Source organism: Falco peregrinus, chromosome 12 (assembly GCF_023634155.1).
Source record: "Falco peregrinus isolate bFalPer1 chromosome 12, bFalPer1.pri, whole genome shotgun sequence".
Classification (NCBI taxonomy): Eukaryota; Metazoa; Chordata; class Aves; order Falconiformes; family Falconidae; genus Falco; species Falco peregrinus.
In genome coordinates this window covers 11,837,807-11,858,164 of record NC_073732.1, presented here as the reverse complement: position 1 = coordinate 11,858,164, position 20,358 = coordinate 11,837,807, and the positions used below count along the sequence as shown (strand labels likewise).

General features: G+C 42.4%; 1 protein-coding gene across 3 annotated transcripts in view; it reads left to right on the top strand.

Annotated features, from left to right (window-relative positions):
• The window catches only part of PID1 (phosphotyrosine interaction domain containing 1), a 91,277-nt gene that overhangs the window by 32,241 nt on the left and 38,678 nt on the right, over positions 1 to 20,358 (top strand). For all 3 annotated transcript variants that reach the window (XM_055817506.1, XM_055817504.1, XM_055817505.1), the window contains exon 2: positions 3,221 to 3,367. In XM_055817506.1, the coding sequence (XP_055673481.1) occupies positions 3,221 to 3,367 (147 nt within the window). The remainder of the gene's footprint in view (positions 1 to 3,220; positions 3,368 to 20,358) is intronic.

Here is a 20,358-nt window from a genome sequence, read left to right as displayed (position 1 = left end):
GAATTTAAGGCACTTTAAAGAAATATTCTGCGTTCACAGCAGTGGAGTGCTAATGCCTCTTCTCAAAAAATACATTGGCTACTGTTATAGGTCAGCATTTGCCAATAGTTTCCGCAGGAGATGCCAGTTTGGAGTGGAAACTAAGAAATGGATTCAGTGAAACACTTTATCCTGCTCTTGGCTTAAAGCACATGAATAATCCCATTGACTACCCACATGTGCTTTACTGGGACTGCTCACATAGTGAAAGTTAGGCATGTGTTTAAGTAACTTGCTTATTTGGGGGCTCACTGCATGATGTCTCCTGGCAGAGACTTGATTTTCTTACGGCAGCCATCATATGACCTGCGTGCAGGGAGCGCAGTATTGTCTGCACTAGCCGTGCAGGCCAAAGCAACAGGCTATTTCTGTGTCCACCCCCAATCCGTCTTGCGCTTCTCTGGCAACTAATTATCTGTTGGCTGCCAATTGTGCTGTAGTGTTTTTGGCACCCAACCACTCCAACTTGCTGCTCGTACAAGTATTGAATTGCTTTTGTAAGGCAGAGAGTAGTCTTTCCCATGTTGAAGACTGTATATGTGGTTGTTACAACATGAAAAAAAAGTAGATCATTGTCATAGTTTTCCTCATTTTGGTCAAATTGTGCTCTCTGTCAGTAGTCCCACTGAAGTTGATAAGAGATGCTAGCAGAGGAGAAGAATCATTTCAGAGGTCCAAGCTCAGTACCCAGAGGGGCTAAATGGAGCTTTTTCATCTATTGAGTATCTAATGAAACACTGCTCTTTATTTGAGAACCTCTGTAAGTAGATCATCTATTGAAACGGAGTTCTTCCAGCATACACGGTGCAAGAAGTTAAATGCTAGGATCGGATACTTTGCAGCCATTATCTCTGGTTTGACCCAAAATTGGGCCACCAGCAGAATAGTACAACTTTAGGTTAGAAATGCATTTAGGTAAGTTTTTCACCTCTGCCTTCCTCTCCCATCCCATGCACGCACAAGGCAGCAGATGACCTTGGTGACAGCATTTTCCCATGTTTCGAAAGGGGCTGGCCACAGGTGGGGAAGCACTGAAACCCACACATGGCCGGTCTCCAGCACCCTCTCCCTTCTGCATATATTCTCCTCCAGAAATACAACCTTTGCAGTAAGTTAGCAGACCTATAGCCTACATATAAAAGCCAGTCAAGCTAATAGAGAGAACTACAGTTGTAGTAGACAGCGATTAGTTAATGGGACCAGCAAGCCCAGCACTGTGTTGGTAATCAGTGGAGCTCCTTCAGACTCAGACTTTGAGCTTCCTTTAAACTCACCACAGCTGGCTATCTGTTGTTTAGCCTTAGCAAACAACTTTGCCAGAGAAGTCTAGGAAGCTTCAAACAAAAGGCTGTTAACCACAACTGAAAGGTAAAATGGAATAGGTTTTCTCAGTAAGTTTAGTAATCCTGGCTGGCAAAGAGTTCTGTTATCTTCAGAAACATGTGTCAAAGAATATTCTGTAATGTATAATGATTTTAAATGGAGTACTCTTTTGCTGGAGCTGTGTTCAGGAGAGTGAATGGGATAACGCGTAATATGAACCAGATGAAAAATAATATGAGTAGATTTCCTCACTGGGTTGGAAACTCGAATGCTTGCAGAAACAGCACGGAGGCCCTGAAGTATTGCTGTAACAGGCTGTAACTTCATGCGTGAGGTGGGAAAACATGTAAGATTTTCACAGACTGTTAGTGTTTATGCCTTGAACATGCTTATGCACGTGTTTAAGGTGCTTGCAGATCCAGTATCATAACAATTACTAGACCTAAACACTGATGAGCTAAGGATTAAACTGTTTTAGAAGTGTATTAATAGACTTTCAGTTAGCTGATCATAAGGTATTTATGAATTAGGTCGGAGATTTATTTCCAAGAAATTCTCATTCATTTTCAATGGAATTCTCAAATCCACAAAAATCCACATGAAAACAGAGTAGTATCTAAACAATTGATTCATCCCCTGTGTATAAATAATCTGTTTAATAGGCACTCTGGTCACCTAAAGCACGGAACTGAAAAGCAAGGGCCTGAGTTGATTTTTTAGCTCTGATAGATACTTCTTGTATGGTTCTGGGGTATCACTTAGCATCTCTCTTTTTGCAAGCCGGACCCCATAAGGTTTGTCTGCCTTGCAGAGGTGAAGGGGAGGCTGAGGAAAGGGGTGACTGCAAAATAAGTCAAGAATCTCACATCAAAAAAGGTTTGGTTTTGATGAAAGTCATCTGGAGTCATTGCACGTACGTCTAATAACTGCTGATTTATAAGAGTCAAGTTATGAAGCTTTAATAAATGCATATTTCTTTAGACAGTGCTGCAGTATGTTGCTGGCTGGGAATACTACGTTGATTTGCTTCATGTCTGCATATTTTCCCCTTAGATACGTAGTAGCAAGTGAAAATGTTCAGTTCAAAGAAACTTCTATATGTTGAAAAATTTCTGTGACTCCCCTGATTCCACAAAATCGATTTGGGAATCTTTCAAGGATTGGCTTAGTTCACTCTGAGCAATTGCTGAGAAACTTCTTATTCAGTGACATTACTGTCCACTTGGGTAGTTCCTCACCCAAGCCTGGGGAGTTATTTCTCGTCTGTTGAAAGTGACAGGTTTTGAATGACATCTATTTATTAGTACCAGTAGTGGCATTTACATTGGAGACTAGAGGAACTGTTGCTTACAAAGGAAGAGAATTTAAAATTCACATGCTAAAGGCAAACTGATGAGACATTCGGCTCAGTGGGAACGGTGACATCTGCAAAGGTCAGTGGGATGAGACCCACTGAGGAAAGAAAACAAGAATGGATGAATGCATAGTTCTTTGAATGGTCTTTAAGCCCCTGTTCTTCCCTCCACATGGTCATTAGAGGAGGAACTAGGTCTATGAACAATTTTATAATATTCTTGGGAGTGATCAGAGGTAGAGTTTAGACCTTTTCTGGGGCATAGATGGATTCTAATGAATCCTCTCATTTTGTGTGTGTATATCTTTTTTAATTAAAAACAGTCTCCGCATTGTTAATAGTAATAATGAATGGTCACTGTCTTAAGTTATAAAACCTGTTAACGCTCCCTATGGAAGCTTCCAAGGCATTGAACAGCAAGGGAAACATGCAGACACCTCCAGCTATTAACTCTCATTTTTCTGCAGTGGAACTGGAGATAATTGCTTTCCTTTCTCTGTTTAGCATTTTCAGACCATGTTAAAGACTAAGTTGAATGTCCTTACTCTTCGGAAAGAGCCTCTCCCGACAGTGATCTTCCACGAACCAGAAGCCATTGAGCTGTGTACCACAACTCCCCTCATGAAGACCCGGACTCACACTGGATGCAAGGTACTCAGGAGCATAAACTTAAGGAATGAGTCCCCTGTGGAGGTGTTGTATGTATGTGTGAGGGCTCTGAAGAGCCCAAAGTAACCAACATGGTCGTTGTTATTCTGGAAGCCCCATTAACTACTACTATTACTCCAAAGTTTTCAATCAAAAAAGTCAGTGAGCGTTTCTGACTGGAAATTTGGGCATCAGGAAAAAAACAGGTTTGGGCGGTGTGGCACAGTGCAAATGGTGGAGGATTTCTAACAGCCTTCAATGAACGTTGCTCATAAACACTGCCATTGTTTCTTTAAGTGCTAGTGCTGCGATGGGAGATGAAGGACCCAATGCGGTTTATTTGCATTTAGCAATCATACTAACCGAGGTATAAACCTACTGAAACAGGGTTGCAGCTTAAAACTTGAGGTTAGTTTGGTAGGGCTTGCTTGTTTGTTTGTTTGTTTTAAAGAGAGGAAGAAAGGGTTGAGGAGGAGACTTAGATCTTGATTTGGTTAAGCAACAAGATGAATTTGCCCAGTCACATCAAAGCACAGCTTCTGAAAAAGCTCTTCTTCTTTAAACTTTAATGGCTTAAGAGCTTTGAGTGTGTTCTTCTGTGGTAAGAAACCATATAAAAATAGCAAACAAATCTGCTGTGTTTGCATTTTCTGTTGGAGCCGTTTTCATTGGTCATAGAGCTTGCCTAGCCTTGCAGAGCCATGGGCAGCCTTGCAGATTGAGCTGGTATCACGGTTTAACCCCAGCCGGCAACTGAGTACTGCACAGCCATCGCGCATTCCTCCAGTGGGATGGGGAGGAGAATTGGGAAAAAGGTAAAACTTCTGGCTTAAGAACAATTTTACAACTTAAACAAAATATAATAGTAAAAATAGTAGTGATAATAACAATTGTAATGAAAAGGGCAGGGAGAGAGAGAGTGGAATAAAACCACCAAAAACTCCAAGTGATGCACAATACAATCACTCATCTGCCGTTGACTGATGCCCAGCCACTCCCTGAGCAGCCATCGGTGGCCCCGGCCAACTCCTCCTCGTTTATGTACTGTGCATGATGCTCTATGGTGTGGGATATCCCTTTGGCTCGTTTGGGTCAGCTGTCCTGGCTGTGTCCCCTCCCAACTTCTTGTTTTATCAACATTATTCTCATACTAAATCCAAAACACAGTATTGTGCCAACTACTGAGAGGAAAATTAACTCTATCCCAGCTAAAACCAGGACAGCTGGGTACCGGTTTGGCCTGTGCTGCCTGTCAGGGCTTGCCAGCCAAGTCCCCTTCACCCAGCTCAGCTGTCAGTTGTAGGATGTATCCACCCACCCTCGAGGGTGCTGGTGAAAATGGAGAGAACTGGCCTTCAGCCTTCACTGCTCTGTGAAGTGTCAGCTCTGGAAGAGCCGTTGCCTGATGCTACATGTACTGGATAAGGTCCAAAGTGCAATTAAGTGTACTAACGCTCTTCCCTGCCAGTGTGTATACACTCACGCGTGCCGCACACTCTCCTTATTGGAGGATCTGATGTAAGATGGGGCTAGAAGAAATTGCTTCCTGATGTATTCCCCTGCTTCTCTTGGCATACTCTGTGGCTGGCATGGGCTGTGGGCATGCTGTGAAGGGTCTTGCTGGGGCACCTCTAGGGCTGGCACTTCCTCAGCATAGTTTCTTCTTGGGAAGTGTCATTTTTGTTTGACTTTTTGCCTGTCACAATAGCCAAGAAACAAGACTGTTGCTGGATATTGAAGCACTGCTGCCCTGTGCTGATGCAGAGGAATGCAGGGCAAGTGACCCTAATATGCTTTGTACGGTAGCTCATAGCATCTGCTCTTCCACTGTGATGTCTTCTGTCCTTTATGTTGACATCTAATGAATTTTTAGAGAATATTAGCTATCATAAAAATGGTTCACAAGGTATCTGGCTTTCACCCCTAGTGAGAGAGAGTTCACACATAATAATGCTTTCTGAAATCAGTTTATCGCTGTGAATGTGTGTAGAATTTAAATGAACGTTTTTATTTAACCTACAGTCCTTCAGCTGGAAAAGATGGATTGCAGGGAGATGTTGAACCCCTCAGTGAAGAGAATATCATTCTGTATATAGAGATCTCTTTTTATTTATTTGTTTATTTTTCCTGCAACATAACACAGTAGTGGTGACTAGGGAACATTTGCTGCCACAACGCTCTCCTTTTCCTGCTTGCACCATTTCTCCTCCCCCTCCCCCTGTAGCTAGTTCACCTCCTGCCAGTGCTGGAGTCTTACGGTAGTATTTTTGGGGTGGTGGCCAGTCCTACGTCAGACAATTCAGCATTTGTGATTCCAGTACCTGCCTTGGGAAGACGATTGCACATATGTGTTGTGTTCCTATAGCTAAGTAATCCTCTCCAGTCATTAGCTGAAAGGCTCTGATTTTACACAGTCTTTCTAGTCACAATCTCTTTCTTTTCCCCTTTTTTTTCTGACTAAACGTATTCTTCTCTTGTGAGGCTTGTATCCTCCAGCTGTTTATAGGTAATTAGCCTTCCTCTTCTCTTTCCCCTCTGATTATTAGTTTCTTGCCGAGTCATACAATTATAGTGTTGCTGTAACCAAGCCAGTATTTTATAGTACAAGTTTTTGCTCTGTGGGGTCTGATCTGTTACTGTTATTCCAGGTGTAATGGGGGAGATGCTGTGGTGTTGCTGGTACCACCAAGCCTCTGGTTCTGAGACACAGGCTTTTCAGGCGAGAGCACAGCATCCAGTTTTTTACTTTCTTTCATGAGTCACACTCTTTTGATCCTTAATAATTTTATTTCTCTTGACTGAAATCCCTCCAATTTATCTATGTAATCCCATTAATGGGATAGCATCATTCTTCTGACAGAGGCTCCAGACATCTAATTTTATTGCATAGCTTAAACATGCGCCTCGGCTGGCACCATCTTGTTATAGGGACTTGACACATGCAATTGCTTTGCTGTTCAGAGGTCTGGGCGTTAGTTTTCTTACGCGATTGCTCTTTTCCTTGTCCTTTCATGGCAAGGCAGGCTTCTTTTCTTTTTCATTTGGTGTTAGCTGCTGAATCCTGAAGAAACAAAACTTTTCTGCTGAGATCCAATCATTCTGTAATTGAATGGGATGGTTTTAAGAATAGCAGAGAAATGTCATGCTTGAAGTAATCTAGGGGGAACACTTGCAAAATCTGGGAAGTTAAATAACAGAACAGATTCAGAGAGCTCTTCCTCCCTGTCCACTTCCCTATCTGATGCAACTTTGTTGCCATCAAGTTTCCTAAAATGTATTTTCTATTTACAGCAGAAGGCTTAAGACTGGTTCCTCCTGTTCCTGCATGTCTGCACCTGCCTGCTTGGGCTGGCGGTGCTGTCGCTGGTCCCACCCTTGGAGATTCGTGGGCATGATTTCACCAAACAGGAGTAGATAATATTTGCATTGATTTGCAGCACAGAGCTTTATGCGCATACATTTTGGAGTTTGTAGTGCTGCTTGCTCGGTGAGACGGGGTTGACTCGGAGTCTGTAGTTACCAAAGGGCACCTTCTTGCCCCCCTTTCCCCTCCTTTCCGCAGCAGTCCTGTTTGCAAGTGGGGAGCAACAGCCCTGCAACCTGGGGTTGGACTGTCGCAGCCCCACTCAGCAGACGGCCTAAAACAGAGCAGGATTTCTGGGTACAATAACGCATTCAAGTCTCTGTTTTTCCCTGGGGGTTGTTTACTTTCATTTGTGCCATGGTGTATGTTAGGTGAGAGGCAGGTCTCTGGCCCCAGAGTAACCACAGATTCTTGTCCTTCTCCGGCTGGGAGAGCTGGGGCAGGGCAGTGGGATGCAGTGCCCAGAGGGTTGTTATCTCTTTGGGAGCTGTAGCAGAGCACCCACATGCATCCTGCCTCTTCCCTGTGATGGACATGGTGTTTGTGAATGCTGGAGCACCGAGCGTTAAGGTCAGTAGCTGCTCTGAAGAGTGAAAAAACCCAACTGGTTTATTGTTTACTTGTAAATGGCAAGTCTCAGCTTAAGCTAAACCACCCATTGCTGGGGAAGGACAAAAAAGAGTGAGAATAAGTTGTTTGCTCTGACTAGCTGGACCACACTTTCAATCACAGGTTCCTAATTTGCTTTTATTTAAATAGAGCATGTTTCTGTGTAGAAGGACTAGTGTGATTTCAATGCGCACATATAAAAATGTGTCCATCCCTGTTCAGATCCTAAGGATTTTGATTAGATTGTGGCTGTTCTGCTTGTAGGTCTTTCCTGTCAAATATTGTGCAGTCTTGTGTTTCAGCTGGAAACTTCCTCTTCTCTTATCACAACACTTAAGTACCACCAGATGGAAACTGAAAATCTGGAGTATCTCCAGATAATGTTGCCCTCTACTCAGAAATGCGTGCTTTCTCTGTGCCTTTTAACAGATTTTAAGTTCTGTATGTTTTATTCTTCCTTAATGTCCTAATCGGCTTACACTGATTTTAATGTTTCTTGATTTCTGTCCCTTTGAGCTACGGTGGTGGCATGAAGGGAACTGCCTAAACGACTCTCTCTTCTGCTGTAGCTTTTCCAGGCACTGCTGCAGTAATGCAAAATGACAGAGGTTAAAAATGCTGCCTGTGATTTTTGAAGTGGTGTTGTAGGTTTAATTTTTTTTTTCTTTCTGTTGGAAGGCTCTTCAAAGTGAAGTCAATGCTGAATAATCAGTAGCTCATTGTTATCCACCTGGGTCAGGCAATCTTATTCCTCCAGTTCCCACCAGTGGACAAGCTTTTCCCAGCAGCCTGAGAGGCTGAGATGAGAGAAGCATAAACAGTGCAAATAATTGCATTTTTAAGAGTATGCTTTTATTAAATGGGAAAATATTAATGGTCTGGCATTTGCAGGCATGATACTCGTTGCTTGCCTGTTTTATTGGATTGAGTTGGTGAGATTATTAATTCAGGCTTTGTGGAAGACATGATGTTGAAATTTCTATGTGTGTATCATAGTTGAAGATTAATGAAAGTCTTGTTTAGCAATTTGTATAAATGGCATTTGAGCGGTACTGGCGTTTTAAAATCAAGTTGCGCACATATGATAGAGATTTTAAAAATAGCCAAGGAGTAATATAAATAAATGGAGCCGGTCTTTCAGAGTAGCTTAATTGCTTCACTCACAAGGCAAAAAGGAAAAGGTCCCTGTACTAAGCTTGCTGCAGGGTGGCGATTACAGTGGGGTTTATTCGGGGCCTGTATAGAAGGAAAGGGGCCATGGCCACAGTTGGGTTCCCCGGCACAGTGTACTGTCAGCAGTTAGGCACCGAGCTTGGCTGCTGCAACTCTGGGACACATTTGATGTTGTTCCAGTCATGTCAACGTATTAAGTGGATTTGAGATGTTTCCTGGGACAGCTGGGCAGTGCCTGAGGGGTTAACCTGTGCAATGTCAAGGAGATGCCTCTGCACCCCTGCAGGCTGCCCTCCAGTCGCAGCTCTGGGCCCTTTCACCAAAGCCCAGGGGACAGCCTGTTGCCCTTGTTGCTGCTCTTCTCATGGCCTTGGTGGCTGCTGCCAAGAGTTTTCATCTTCCCTTTTGTCTTTCTGTTTCTCTCCCATTTTTTTTTTCTTTTCTCAAAAGTAACTTTCACCATTAAAGAAAATGCATGCCATCAACTGTGGGCCCTACTAATGCATCTTTGTGCATGTGGAACTGTCTCAACATGCTTTGAGCAACAGGATTTACACTGGTGTAGCAGAGACTGGAAGTTAGTTCGCAACGGGAAAGCTCATAATAAGTGTATAAGATGAATAGTGAGTAATACTGATCGTGATCTGATTATAATCTATAGAAATAAAATGTTTCTCATTTGGATACTTATTAAATAAACAAGATGTTGTCTTAAAATTGCTCTGCGGGTCCTGATTCTAATTCCTTGTGTAAGAGAGTCACTTAGGAATAATGTCTGCTTAGATATTACTGCCTATTTTTGGTTTTCTGCCTTGTTAATTTTGATTACAAAGGCCTTGCATCAGGAGTGTCTCTTACTACATGCTTGCAAAATACCCCATTTCTACTCTACTCTGCATGCCTCTACAGCAAATTTATTAATGCCGTGTTGCTGCTTTTATTGCTTATTGCACTTTGAAAACTTAGACTGTTGTTTCTTGTTTATTTTTTTCCTCTAGATAAGACTTTCCCAAGCTGTTTTGCCCAACATTTCTGTCCTGTGCAACCTCTTCCCCTTGTGTCCTGTCACAATCAGCTCAGCCATGCTGGTGGCCAAATGCATTATTGCTTTAGCTTTCAGGAGACAGCATGCTCCCCATCTCTTGGGTCTGGTGGCCCCTCAACATTCAGAAAATGCTCAAATTGATGAACCATCCTCCCTGCTTCATGCAGACCAGCAGCCCACGCAGTGTGGTTTTGGTGGTGGCAACCGCAGCCTTATGCCTCTGCTGAAGAGTAGGTGAATGGCTCCCCTCTGCCACACTGTTACTGGGTGTGGGTTGGTTTTGTGTGTCTTGATACTGACTCAGGACAAAATTAATGCAAAGAGAACATTGTCTCTCATTTCAATACCCAGAGACCAAAGTGCTCTTTCCTGTTTATACTGTCCTGTTGGCTCAAAAGGGCTGAAAATGTGCCCTAAGACTTTCTGAGATGGGGAAATCCAGCTGACAGAAATGGGTGGTTAACAATCTAGTGTTTTACTTAAGATTTCCGTTGATAATTTGAAAACCCAATTCCTCTTGAACATTTATTGCTGTTTTGGCTACTGAAACCATAGCTGATTGGAAGCTACACATATTCTTAAAACCACCTCACTTATCCTTATGAAGTTTAAGAAAAATGTTCTCATTTGCAGCTATAGGATGGTCAGGAATGATTGTTTTGAGTGCAGATTTATCCAGCTGTAAACACAAGTCCAGCTAGCTGCCTGGTCTTCATTACCATTTTGTAAGCCTGCAATATTCAGATGGCCATTAACTTTAATAAAGAAACAAATTAAACAAGTGAGACAAGCTAAACTGTACCATCACTCCCCAGCCTACTGTTTTCCACCATGTTTAATGTGCGTGTGAAGCACAGAGCTTATTTTCCTCTTGCTTCATTAAAGGCCTTCTGTTGTTGTCCTTAAGCATTACATATTCTGTGCTGTGAATTGAGAGCTTGTTTTTCTGCTCTTTCTCCCCTCCTCAAATGAACCAAAAGGATGCATGTGAACTCTTGCATGGGGTAAATCATAATAGCTTCAGTGTTTTTAGATATAGTGCTCATTGGTGAGAGATACAGAGGCTTTAATGATGTGTTTTCCAAAAGTGAAGTGCATCAAATAAACTAATGCCTAGAACAAGTATGCTATATGAAGATGAAGTATTTTGTTTATGTTTTCTTCATGTACTGTTACAGAAACGGGGGGAAAAAAAAGCTTAATACTGAACTTAGGGAAGAGTAAACTGCTTGTGGAAGCCTTACCACATGACTGTATCCCAGAGTGGTTTACCAGATTTGGCCGAGTCTTGTTCTAAGGTTGAAAATGGAGAGTTGCAGTGTGCTCGTTTCTTTTTCAAAACATGACTGTATGGTAAGGTCCTGCCCTGCACCTATAAAGTTCATGAGAGCTTTGCTGTGGGCTCCATCATGAGTGTGGTGGGATGTAGCCATGCGGGACAGCAGCTGCACACGCTGCATAGTGTTTGGCACTGGCTGCTCTCAGCCTTCAGCTTCAGAGAGGGTTTCTCTTGCATATATTTTTTTTTATTACGCATAAAATAATATTTTATTTTATGCATGGAAAACCCATTTACGTCAGTGAAGATTTATACTTTAAATGAGAGCAGAGGAGATAATAGAAATATGAAGGGTAGATGCAAGTGGAGAATGTTGTTAAAGTGTTGTAATACCTAAAGTATGTAATACGTAAAGATTTCCTGAAGTCCAAGAGTCTTAGATGGTGAATATAAATTGGCTAAAGCAATTGCATTAATCTTAAACTGAGCCTGCTTTAAATGTGATCTTCTACAGTGTTCAGTTTTGCTGTGTTGGAGGTATTTTGGCATAATTTTATTTTCTTACTGGTAAAGTGGCATTGTAAGACTAATGTATTTTGAGAGCAGTGGAAGTTATGTCCTGTCGGATATGTTGGTGGTGGTTTTTTTCCTTAGCATTCACACCGGTGACATTTTTCAAGCCATGGTTCAAGTAAAGGGCATCTTGTTATTCAGGAAGTTCTTAGAGACCATCTAAAAATGGTCATGTATTTCAGTCAGCTTCATGTTTCTGCTTTAACTACCTTTATAGAAGAAAGTATATGGCTGTTCTCTACATATGGTACAGTAACTTTGCTTTGAATATATGCGTATTAATTAAAGAAAAACGGTTTTGCCTATTTCTGTTTACTTTTGTATTTTCATTAAGAAAGTGTATCTCAAACTATTTTAAAGAGCTCCATAAAAAGAATAAGACCACCACCCTGGGAGGAGAGCGCGGATGACAGGGAGGACAGGAGGTTTTCTGGGAGCTACCCTGTATGTTGGTGGTCAGCACGGGGCCTGAACTACCCTGGGAGCAGTGCCTTCTCTCTGTGCTTCCCCTTGGATTTGTTTCAAGAGGGAGGGAGCTGAAGGCTGAGTGTATTGTGAGGAAATTCAGGGAGTGAGCAAGATGTGCAATGAAAATGGTCGCATGTGTGTGTGCACTCCCAGGAGGACTACAGGATTGTGTCCCCTACTCTGGGCTGGGTAGGAAGGCTTCCAGTTGTTGTTGACCATGCAGATGATGCCTGCAGAGGTCCCTCCCAAGTCTTGACAACTAGTGTGCTTGGAGTCATCTCAGCTGTTCCTGGGAGTGAGGCCCAGGGTCCCTGGCTTTGTGTGTGGAGGGACCTTGTACCCAGCACTGCTTTGTCTTGCATGAAGAAATAGGAGCAGGAACCTTATGGACCAGGTAAGCCAGACTTTACTCAGATGCATGTGTGTTCAAGTCCATTTTCTTTGGCAGTAGGCTGCGGAAAATATCCCCTAAACAACAATAAACCCTTGAAAAATGCAAGGAAATAAAATGTCAGAGAATCCATTAGCACATTGTGCTTTAGTCCTCCCCTTAATGCATATATTGTATTGCTTGCACAACCACTGTCTACCTTGCTTTTCTTCTTACTGCTGTAGTTCTGTCCCTGTAGTTGGTGGATGCAATGAGTCCCAGTGAGGAAAATGGATGATGATGCATGATACGGAGCCTGGGAAAAAGAGTTTTTAACATAAACAGAAATCCCTTTGGCTGGAATCAAGCACTTCCTTTGGCTTCAGAGCTCTGATGTTATTAGTTGCCTTTGATTCAACAAAAGCCTGAATTGGAAGTCATCAGCCTTTAATTTTGTTAGCAAATGGTATTTATCAGCAGAAGTAATCTAAATCAAACCTCTTAATGTAAAACAAGGCACTAAACAGTTTATATTTCAATTAGTTATGGAAGAGATAGTGATTGACATTCAAAGAACACTGTGTAAAATGCTAATATATATGTACCGAAAATGCTGCCTGGGACTTGTTTGAGAATGAGCACTTGCTGTTCCTGAATTTCACCCTTGCATGTAAAAGCCAACTGGGAAACTTGCAAGGTACCAAGGAGTCCAGGCACTGCGTGGTGGGGAATGCTCAGTAGCTCTTTACTATGTATCATTTGTACTTCTGTAGTATTTCTCACCCAGAAAGATCCCAAAACACCACCTAAAACAGCTCTGTTGTCCCCTGCTGTTCAGCTGTCCTTCTTGGCCATCAGCCCTGTTTGCAGAGGTCAGATCAGCTCACCAAAGCGCAGGAGAAGGCTGTGTGGGCACACTGTACTGCAGAAAAAAATATGCTAGGGGAAAACTAAAAAAGATGCTGAGAATTAAAATGCATACTTGTATTAAGTAGTATTACATTGAAAAAATATATTAATGGAATTCCTTTGATGCATAAAAATCTGTTGAATACTCTTGTATCTTGAGACCCAAATGTGGTTTGTTGGTTGGTTTTTTTGCCAGTTGTAGAAATCCCACTTTTCAGGGTACTTGGAGTTGTTGTCTAATTATAGCTGACTTTGCAGGAGATAGCACACCAAAATAGTTTTTTCTGAAAGAATATTTACATTTTTAAAAACCATTTAATCTCTCTATAGCAGAAAGTATTTCAATTTTGAAATTCTAAATTTCCAGAATTCCTTAGGAGATAATTAACAAATATATAATGCCATATAGTCTATACCAAGAAGTTCAATCTTTTGCAGTCTGACACAAAGCCAAGGTACCAGTATGAAGCACAGTGGCAACTGTAAGGTCCTAGATAGCTACAAATGTGTTAGGATATTTATTTTTTATGCTGTAGAAAATATTGTGCTCATCACAATTGCTCAAGCAAAACCTTCTGGCCATAGAAGCTAACTGCTTCCATAATAATTAAGGTTCAAATATCTTAAGACCTAATAGCTTTTGACATATAAAAATTAAAATGAGATTGAAATTTATGACAGTGGTTACGCCAAGCAGATGCTGCAGTCACTGTCGATTGTTTCATTATAGCGTGTCCTTGAGAAACATTTCCATCCTGGTGGGGCTGTCTCAGTGTAAGGATGGAGCTGGTTTGTGTTGCTGAAGAGCACAGGGAAGCTGGGGTTTCTCCGTGGCCCTTACGGCATACGGGCCTTGCTGTGAGCTGGCTCTCGGGAGGAGGTGGCACCCTTCCTTCATAGCACATGAAGTTTTTCTTTAACAAAATCAAAAAACCCTTACGGTTCTGCAGCAGTTGTTCTCTGGTGTTACTGCAGTGGGCACCTCCCCACTCAGCAGCATGAAATGTGCGGGGAGAGGTGTTGGCAGGGCTCTTTAGGAGTACTTTTTCACAACAAAGACATGTGTGCTTATTCTGTGAAGGTATTCAGTGTGCCTCTTCCCCTGAAGCCATGGATATTGTTTCTTCGATTTCCATTAGAATACTGCAAAATTTGCATTTGGCACTGGGTACCCACTGCTCACACTAGTTTGAGCCAAAATGAGCCTTCTCAGGAATTTGTAATCTCTGTTTACAGCTGTACTATGCCCAAACCCCTCAGTTCTTATTTTGGGGCTGATCCTGTGTGCTGAAAGCTTCTTACTGAAGCAAATGACATTGGCAAAAAAGGAGGCAGAAACTGGATTACAGACCCATTCTTCTGTAGATGAGGTACCGTTGGCCATGTTCATAGATGCACAGGCTGCTGGAATGTAGATTGTTGTTGCAATCAAAAAAATATTATGTCCTCTGAGAAAATAATGTCCTTTGTGTGCCACCCGTGTTTTGTCCCAGGATTAACCCTTTCTCCTTGTACTACTGCAATGTAGTCTGATGTATAAAATACATTAGCTTTGAAGAGGAAAGAATTTTTTCCATTCCTGGAGTTGGATATCAATGTCTGAAGCTAATAACTTTTTTTGTTTCATTAAAAGATTTTTTTGCACAGTTAACGAGAAGTTTGTAACAGTAACTATCTTTAGACAATACTTCTGGGCAATTTTAAGGTTGATGTATGTTATCTGTTGCTGATGAACTACCTTTGTTGTAATCTATTGTGAATATTTGACTTCAGGCTTGTGGTAATTCAGTAAACTTTCTTCTTTGAGATTCTAGGTTGTACAGGAATAACAAGTGCAACAGAGGTATGGTTCTTCTTATTTTTCCTTCTTTAAAATTGATCTGTCTCCTTAAAGTTTACAGTCTGGTTTGGAAAATCATTAAGTACTCCTAGGTTAAGAACTTCCCTTGTACTACTAACACAAGAGTCTCTGGTATTCACCTTTAATCATTTCACAGCAAGATCCTATTAAATGATACGTATTGTCATAGAAATAAGATACTGAATTTCACAGCAATGTAAATTTGGAATTAAGTTAATCAAGTTTTATCAGTGAATGAAAAACTAATGTTGAATTGGTAGCATCCTGTTAACTCGGATAGAACAGAATACTGTTTTATACCCACTGAGAGTATGGTTTATCCCTTTCTGGAGCTGATGTTCATTTGTCTGTTACATGTCAGGGTTGCTTTCTGATTGCTAGAGCATAGCACGCTGCAGGGGCGGGGGGGGGGGCGTGGAACTGATGAGTTAATCAGCTGAAAGATGGTCTTAATTCATTATACTCTTCAGGTTTTTTTCACCTGTAAGGCCAGGCCATGATGACATAACCTGATTAAAGTGCTCTCAAGATTTAAATGGTGTGGCAGTGACCTGCACTTGAAAATAACAAACTTGGGATGTGGATAACCTTAGATTTAATAGGAGCCATAAACATTTAATGTAGAAGGAAGCTACTTCAACTTAAATTAGCAAATTTTAGAAGAGCAGCAGGTTGAAAGTGTCTTTATAATTGTACTTAATAAAATTTACTGAAGATTCATTGGATTGTTAGCTGAGAAAGATTTGTCAATTAGTTATTTGGTGGGATTTTTTTTTCATCCTCAGGGACTTGTTTTATTTCAGTGTTTGTTGTGTTTTCCCCTTGTCCCCCAATTTATTTTTCAGTAGCAGAGAGAAAACAGGAGGGGGAAAAAAGCAAGCTTCAAGTCAGAAATAGATTTAAATTAATATCTTCAAAATCAGAGAAGGATCTGTGTAAAGACTGGTATAGTTGAGTACTAAATCGGGAGAGATGGTAAGGAAAAGACAAAATAAAGTAAGGTAAGATAATATGTGTCTCATGATTATTTTGAGAATATCATTGAAGCTGATTCTAAGTATCCTCTGGGACAGGATGGGCAGAAGACAAACAGTTTCTAGTTCTTTATGGAAGCTGCTTTTTTGACTGAGTTATCTATAGGCTGGGAGTAATTCCCCTGTGCTGGTGTCTGACTCATTCTTACAAATAGCGCAATAATACACTTCAGCTTTGTCAGCTATTTGTAACCACAGCGGCCAGAATCCCTACGGGAATCATTGTTAATGGGATGCAGTTTTGGGGTTGGCTTTGCTATGGTATAAATTGGCATGCATACTTTGACTCGATTGCCATGCTAAGTTGTATCATCTGAGAATGTGGCTTTTTAGTTTGACATGTGGCTTGGGATTCCTAATGATTGAAAGCAGTCTGTTAATGAAATCGAAGTCATTAAGTACAGTGTATGTGAACCAGTGCTGTTTGTCATTTGTTATTAGGCTGAAGTGTTAAAAATATTAAGTAATTCTTGAAATTATTTTATGAAGTGACTTGATAGTGATTTAAAGACAGGTGTTTTCACCCCAGAGCTTTGCCTCGGGTTGGTTCTGAAGGCCTTCATACAAGGCCAGCAAACAGTGTGACTGATTCCCAAGTGGTAGATGTGATATACATCGTATATGTAAGTTCAGTCTGGAGTAGTTTACAGCACTTCCTTAAAAATCCTGAGGATAAACTGAATGACTTTAGTTACTGATGAACTGCTCTAAGGTTTTTGTTCTGCAAGATTTTCCTTATCTGTGTATATAGATTTTTTTTGGTTTAATGTTACCACTTTCATGCAGATAGTGGGCTTCTCCAGGGTGAAACTCGTCCCAGAGCAAGGGGCCAGCATGCAGCTATTGCTGTAGCTGTGCTCCCAAAGGGGTTTAACGTGGGGCGGGCGGGTGAGCGTTGGCTGGAGTGGGAGGCACGGCCTTGTCAGCAGCTCCATGCCACTGTGCCCATGGGTGTGGGTTGCCCCTGAAGTCCTGCCTGTCCCACCCTGCAGCAGCCCCTGAGCGTGGGGACAAGTGGCATCAGTCCTGGGTGTGCCACCGTCGGAGCAAGGGGCCCGAATTGCAGGCCAGCAGCTGCTGGGCGTTACTGGGCAGGGTGGTGCTGCATGGCCTCGCAGTGCAGGTGCCTCTGAGCCATCACAGCACCCCAGGAACGTGCTCCATGATCTCCCGCCTGGCCCCAGCGGGACCGGCCCTGGCTTCACACCGCACTGTCTGATGCTGGTGTGATGCACTTATTTTTTGAGGGGGTGGACCTAATAAAAGCTGGCAAGAAAGACATGGTGGGGTTTCTGTGGCCTGGTCATGCTCAGGAGATGGATTTGTGTCAGCTTTTCAGGTTCTCTGTGTGGTAGTGTCACAAGTGAGTGAGCCTGGGTTTAAATAGGTAAATAAATAAATGGAAATCAGACAGAGCCCAGGTTCAGGACCTCTTTGCGCATTGCTGGGGTGCACACACCACCTGTCAGGGTTGGGCCTGCCCCTGGCCTGGCACACCCAAGGCCCTGCGCTGGGGTCTGCCTCAGGGCTGGGCAGGCGGGGCGGAGGGGTGGTGCTGCTGTGGTGTCCTGCGTCTCCATGGCTGCTGGCCCTCTCAAGCGGAGCAGGGTGGTTTTTGTGTGTTCTCCACCTTAAGGTGGCCCCATCTTTTAGGGTGGTCCCTCCTGCCACCTGGGTGTGGAGGGGGATGAGGCTGAAGACCCATGCTGGCCTCTGTGCTCTGACCCAGGTTTCCCCAGGGCCTCGCTGTGCCCCACAGCAAGGAGCCAGGGCTGGTATGAGACAAGGCCTGAGGGTCCTGTGTTCTCCAAAATGTCTCACTGTCCTCAAAATGGGTAGCTGCCTGTGCCCAGGGGCTGTGGTATGAGCACCTGCAGCTTTTCTGCAGCCTCTCTTGTCTTGATAACTTAAGTCAACAGCAGTAAACCCTTCCTACCTGCCCCCCCCCCCAAAAAAAAAAAAAAAACAACCCACAACAAAACCACACATCCAAAACCCAAACAAAACCCAACTAAACCCCAAAAACCAACAACCAAACGAAAGCCTGCTGAGGTGTCTAGGTGGAGGGGAGGCCTGAGCAGCCATCCCTTTCCTTAATCCCCCTTCTTGGCCCTTTTGAGTAGGCTTATGTGTTACTGTAGGCCTGAAATCAGACATTGGTAACTTGTGCCTGTGTGAAATACTCTTATCAAGTGTTTATGCAGTGGGAATTAAGTTCCTATCATTTTGGACAAAAGAGTTTCAATTTGAGTTCTCCACTGACACTGGAGGACTCTGTGAAAGTCTGTTGTGAAACCAGAGGAGAGAAGTTTAGGTAATTTAGCCCCTGGGCTCTGTAGCGTGAGCCTTGTGAACAATCATGAGGCATTCTTGCTGTCTCTGTAAATTTGTTAGTGTGCCCTTGTTTTGCAGTCAAGTCGTTATCTTCTGCCATGTGACTCAGCATGGCATGGCTGATGGCTGCCTTGCTGGGGACGGATGGAGAGCAGCGAGGTAGGGGCAGGCTTGTGATGGTCAAGAGCCCTGCTTGACATCTGTGCTGCAAGGCAAATGGCCAAGGGAGGTGTATCTTTCAATTAAATATTAAAATACTACTTTGCAACACAGTAAGATTATTTTTATTCCAGTTAGCTCCTCACTAAAGTGGTGAATTTTATTTTAGAGTGAGACATAGAGGTTATGGTTACAGAGATCCTTCTGTAATATTCCCCCCCCCCCCCCCCCCCCCTTTGAATTAGGTTGCATGTTTTCTTTCCGTTAGCAATTACCTTCATGTCAGTATGAGCGCCAGAGGTTATAGAAGTGTGTGATGTTTCTCACCTTGTAGCAGCTTTCTGCATACCACCCCCTTTGCCCTTTTGACTATATGGAAACTATCAATGTGTCATGCAGGAAAATTTAAATGAGTGCTGTTAAGGTCCCAGACACTCATTCCAGAGCTGCAATTTCTTAAGAGCTGTCTGAGCTTTACCTTACGTGCAGCCATCACAGTCATGCCGACTGAAATCCTGCTAATTATTTTGGAGACATTTTTGTATGACGTGTCTTGAGAAAAGAGTCTGAGCATCTGTGAAACAGATGAAGTGAAAATTCCTCTGGCGTCTATCAGCAAACATAAGCAGGTGGAGCGCATCCAAGTTTCTGCAGCTGAGGGAGGGGCTCCAGAAAATATAGTCATTTGTTTGCACCACAGAGGGAAAATCAAAAGAAAAATGATTACTTATATGTCTTAATTTGATACTGCTGCATCATATAAGGCCAGTCCAGGAACAGCAGCTTTCTCCTTCATTTCAAGGGCTATTGTGACTCGATAATCAGGCTTGTGTAGGAAATGAAAAGGACGCTACAGACACTCTTAAGATGCAAATTGCTGAATATAGAGCTGTACACTGCAAATGGGGCTCATTTCTCAGTTTGAAGGGGGTTACAGTGTTTACACTTCTTGCCTGTGCAGGGTTAATCAAGGTAATCACTGAAATACATTGCTGCATCAATCTAATGGTAGTATTCCCGAAAATCAAATGGTTTGTATGTTTTAAGGCAAACCCCAGGAATTTGAAAATAAAAAATATGCTGCTGTGCCCACTAAAGAAGATGTATGTGGTAAGAAGCTGGTTTTGCTGCCCAGGATGAAAGGCCAGCTGGCATCAATTAGCACTTTATGCATATGCACTTTTATAGAAATAATTTTTACTGAGCAGGTCTCAAAGCCTTTTAGTGTCACTTAGTTAATCCTCGTAACAGTCCTCTGCAGAGCTGCACATGGGCAGAGTGGAAATTGGGGAGGTTTAAGTGACTAATCCATAGCTACACGATGAATCAATTCTGTCCTGTCCTATCTGTCTTTGCAAGACAGCACTACCTTCACTCAGAAAGGAATCTAAAATACAACCGAAGAGTTATGGCAATGGTTATGTGGTGTGTTTTAGAACATCATTCATGAAGCAATGCCTTTAAACAGTGTATGGGATAGAAATAAGATTGTTTATTACATGAAGGACAACTATAAAGGATTAAGTAATTTGTATATTAATTGACTTCTCTACTTCAAGTGCATTGTTGATGTACTTGGATAATTGCACAGACAAAGAATGACATTTCCCAGTACATGAAAGGAAGCCTTGCCTTCTCAAGAAAAAAGAGACTGGGTTTTTTTTTTTAAATAAATGCTTTCTTCTTCTAAGAGCATGACTATGCAGAAATGCAGGAGTGCCAAATTCGACCCTGTGTGTGAAATGAGCAAATAGTTTTCACTACTTTCTCTGAAGTTTGTACCCACTTAAAATGGTCTGCAGTCTGTTTTCCATAG